The sequence below is a fragment of the Vigna radiata genome, chromosome 6 (assembly GCF_000741045.1).
Source record: "Vigna radiata var. radiata cultivar VC1973A chromosome 6, Vradiata_ver6, whole genome shotgun sequence".
Taxonomy (NCBI): Eukaryota; Viridiplantae; Streptophyta; class Magnoliopsida; order Fabales; family Fabaceae; genus Vigna; species Vigna radiata.
This window is the reverse complement of record NC_028356.1, coordinates 19,057,000-19,058,709: the sequence shown is the minus strand read 5'-3', so window position 1 is coordinate 19,058,709 and position 1,710 is coordinate 19,057,000. Positions and strand designations below refer to the sequence as shown.

The 1,710-nt window shown below is 34.3% G+C and overlaps 1 protein-coding gene across 1 annotated transcript; it reads left to right on the top strand.

Moving 5' to 3' along the window:
• Positions 1 to 224: 224 nt before the first annotated feature.
• Positions 225 to 962, top strand: LOC106764511 (auxin-responsive protein SAUR50). Its single transcript, XM_014648790.2, has one exon. It carries the CDS (start codon positions 305 to 307, stop codon positions 827 to 829), a length of 525 nt encoding a protein of 174 aa, XP_014504276.1. The 5' UTR covers positions 225 to 304; the 3' UTR covers positions 830 to 962.
• The last annotated feature ends 748 nt before the right edge of the window (positions 963 to 1,710 follow it).

Here is a 1,710-nt window from a genome sequence, read left to right as displayed (position 1 = left end):
TTATAATCCATTTCGTTTAGGTGATGTACCGTAAAATTTGCTCCTTTTATAACATGAAAAACTTCTTTCGGTATGGTTGATACATGTGACAAAGTTGAGGTAGCCATAGTTATATTGTATCATTGTTATATTATATTCTACATCTAGAAATAAAAGAAAACTTCTCATCATTGGGAAACGAAAATTAATTTCCATGCTCTGAAGCCCTATAAATAGGAAGCATGCATCCAATGGAGGCGAGCCAAGTCAATAAGCAAAAGAGCCCCAGAAAAGCGATACCCAGAAGAGAGAAAAAAAAGCCACCATGTCTATGGATCTAAAGAAATCTAACAAGATCAGAGAAATTGTTAGACTTCAACAGATCCTCAAAAAATGGAGAAGGTTAGCCAATTCTTCAAAAGCCACTGCTACCACCAATTTGGCCACTTCCACAACCACCACCAGTAAGAGTATGAAGTTTCTGAAGAGAACCCTTTCCCTATCAGAACGTGAGGGAGGGTCAAGCAATGTTGTTCCAAAAGGCTACCTAGCTGTTTGTGTTGGTGAAGAGCTCAAGAGGTTCACTATACCAACTGAGTATTTGGGTCACCAAGCGTTTCAGATTCTTCTGAGAGAAGCAGAAGAAGAATTTGGCTTTCAACAAACAGGTGTCCTCAGGATTCCTTGTGAAGTTGCTGCTTTTCAGAGTATCTTGAAGATGGTGGAAAGTAAAGGGGACCTGTTTTCCTCCCAAGAATGTAGACTCAGCATTGAAGAGATGCTGATGGGTTACTGCTCAGAAAACCAGATTGCACATTCTCACCATCCTCAAAGTCCATTATGCAGATAGTAATGCATATTGCAGTTTTTATCCTTTTGTTTCTTTGTACCTTACTAAACCAATGTATGAGAGAGAGAGAGAGTGAGTTCAATTACATTTAAGAGACCCTTTTTCCATTTATGAAAGAAGCATATGATTATGACTTTCGTTGTCTATTTACTAATTCTGAAAAATTATTCTGTAATAGATTGGTATGTTTTTAATTTTTTTCAACAAGAATCACTTCTGTGTTGAATAATTACATGATATATCAATAAGAAAATTATAAATTGTTGAAAGAGTCCTGAATCTTAAGGTGTAAAATATCTGAAGATTTGATATTACAGACTCAAGGTTGAGATTCATGTAATCAAACCTTCTGTTATGATTTGGCAGTATTTTTATGTCTGATCATATTGATCAGTAACTGGCTCATTGCAATTGATTCATATTAACAAGAACTCAAACCATACGACCAGACAAATCCTCATGTTTTGATCTTTGTATGTAGCAAACAAGTGATGATTCAGTTAAGGTTTCTTCGAAAAGACTACGTAGATACAAGTTTTGAATCATGAAAAAGCATTCCTCTCAATTTTGGAACCTGTAATGGGTCAAACACCAAGAATAGAGTGCTGTTTCAATTTTCAAGCAGAAAAGATGCTGTTTAAATTTTCAACTAGAAAGGATTTAAAATACTACCTTTCCTTGAAGATATTAACATCTTCTGTGGTAAATTGTTTAGTACTGACCAATATTTACATATATGGTGAAATGTACTATGGTTAATTGACTAGCTTACACCATCATATGTCAAACAAAACTTGACATAAATATATTAACTATATAAAAATATAAATCTAAAGGCTATTCACAATTTCCAAGATGATATATTTCATGTCCTTGAATTA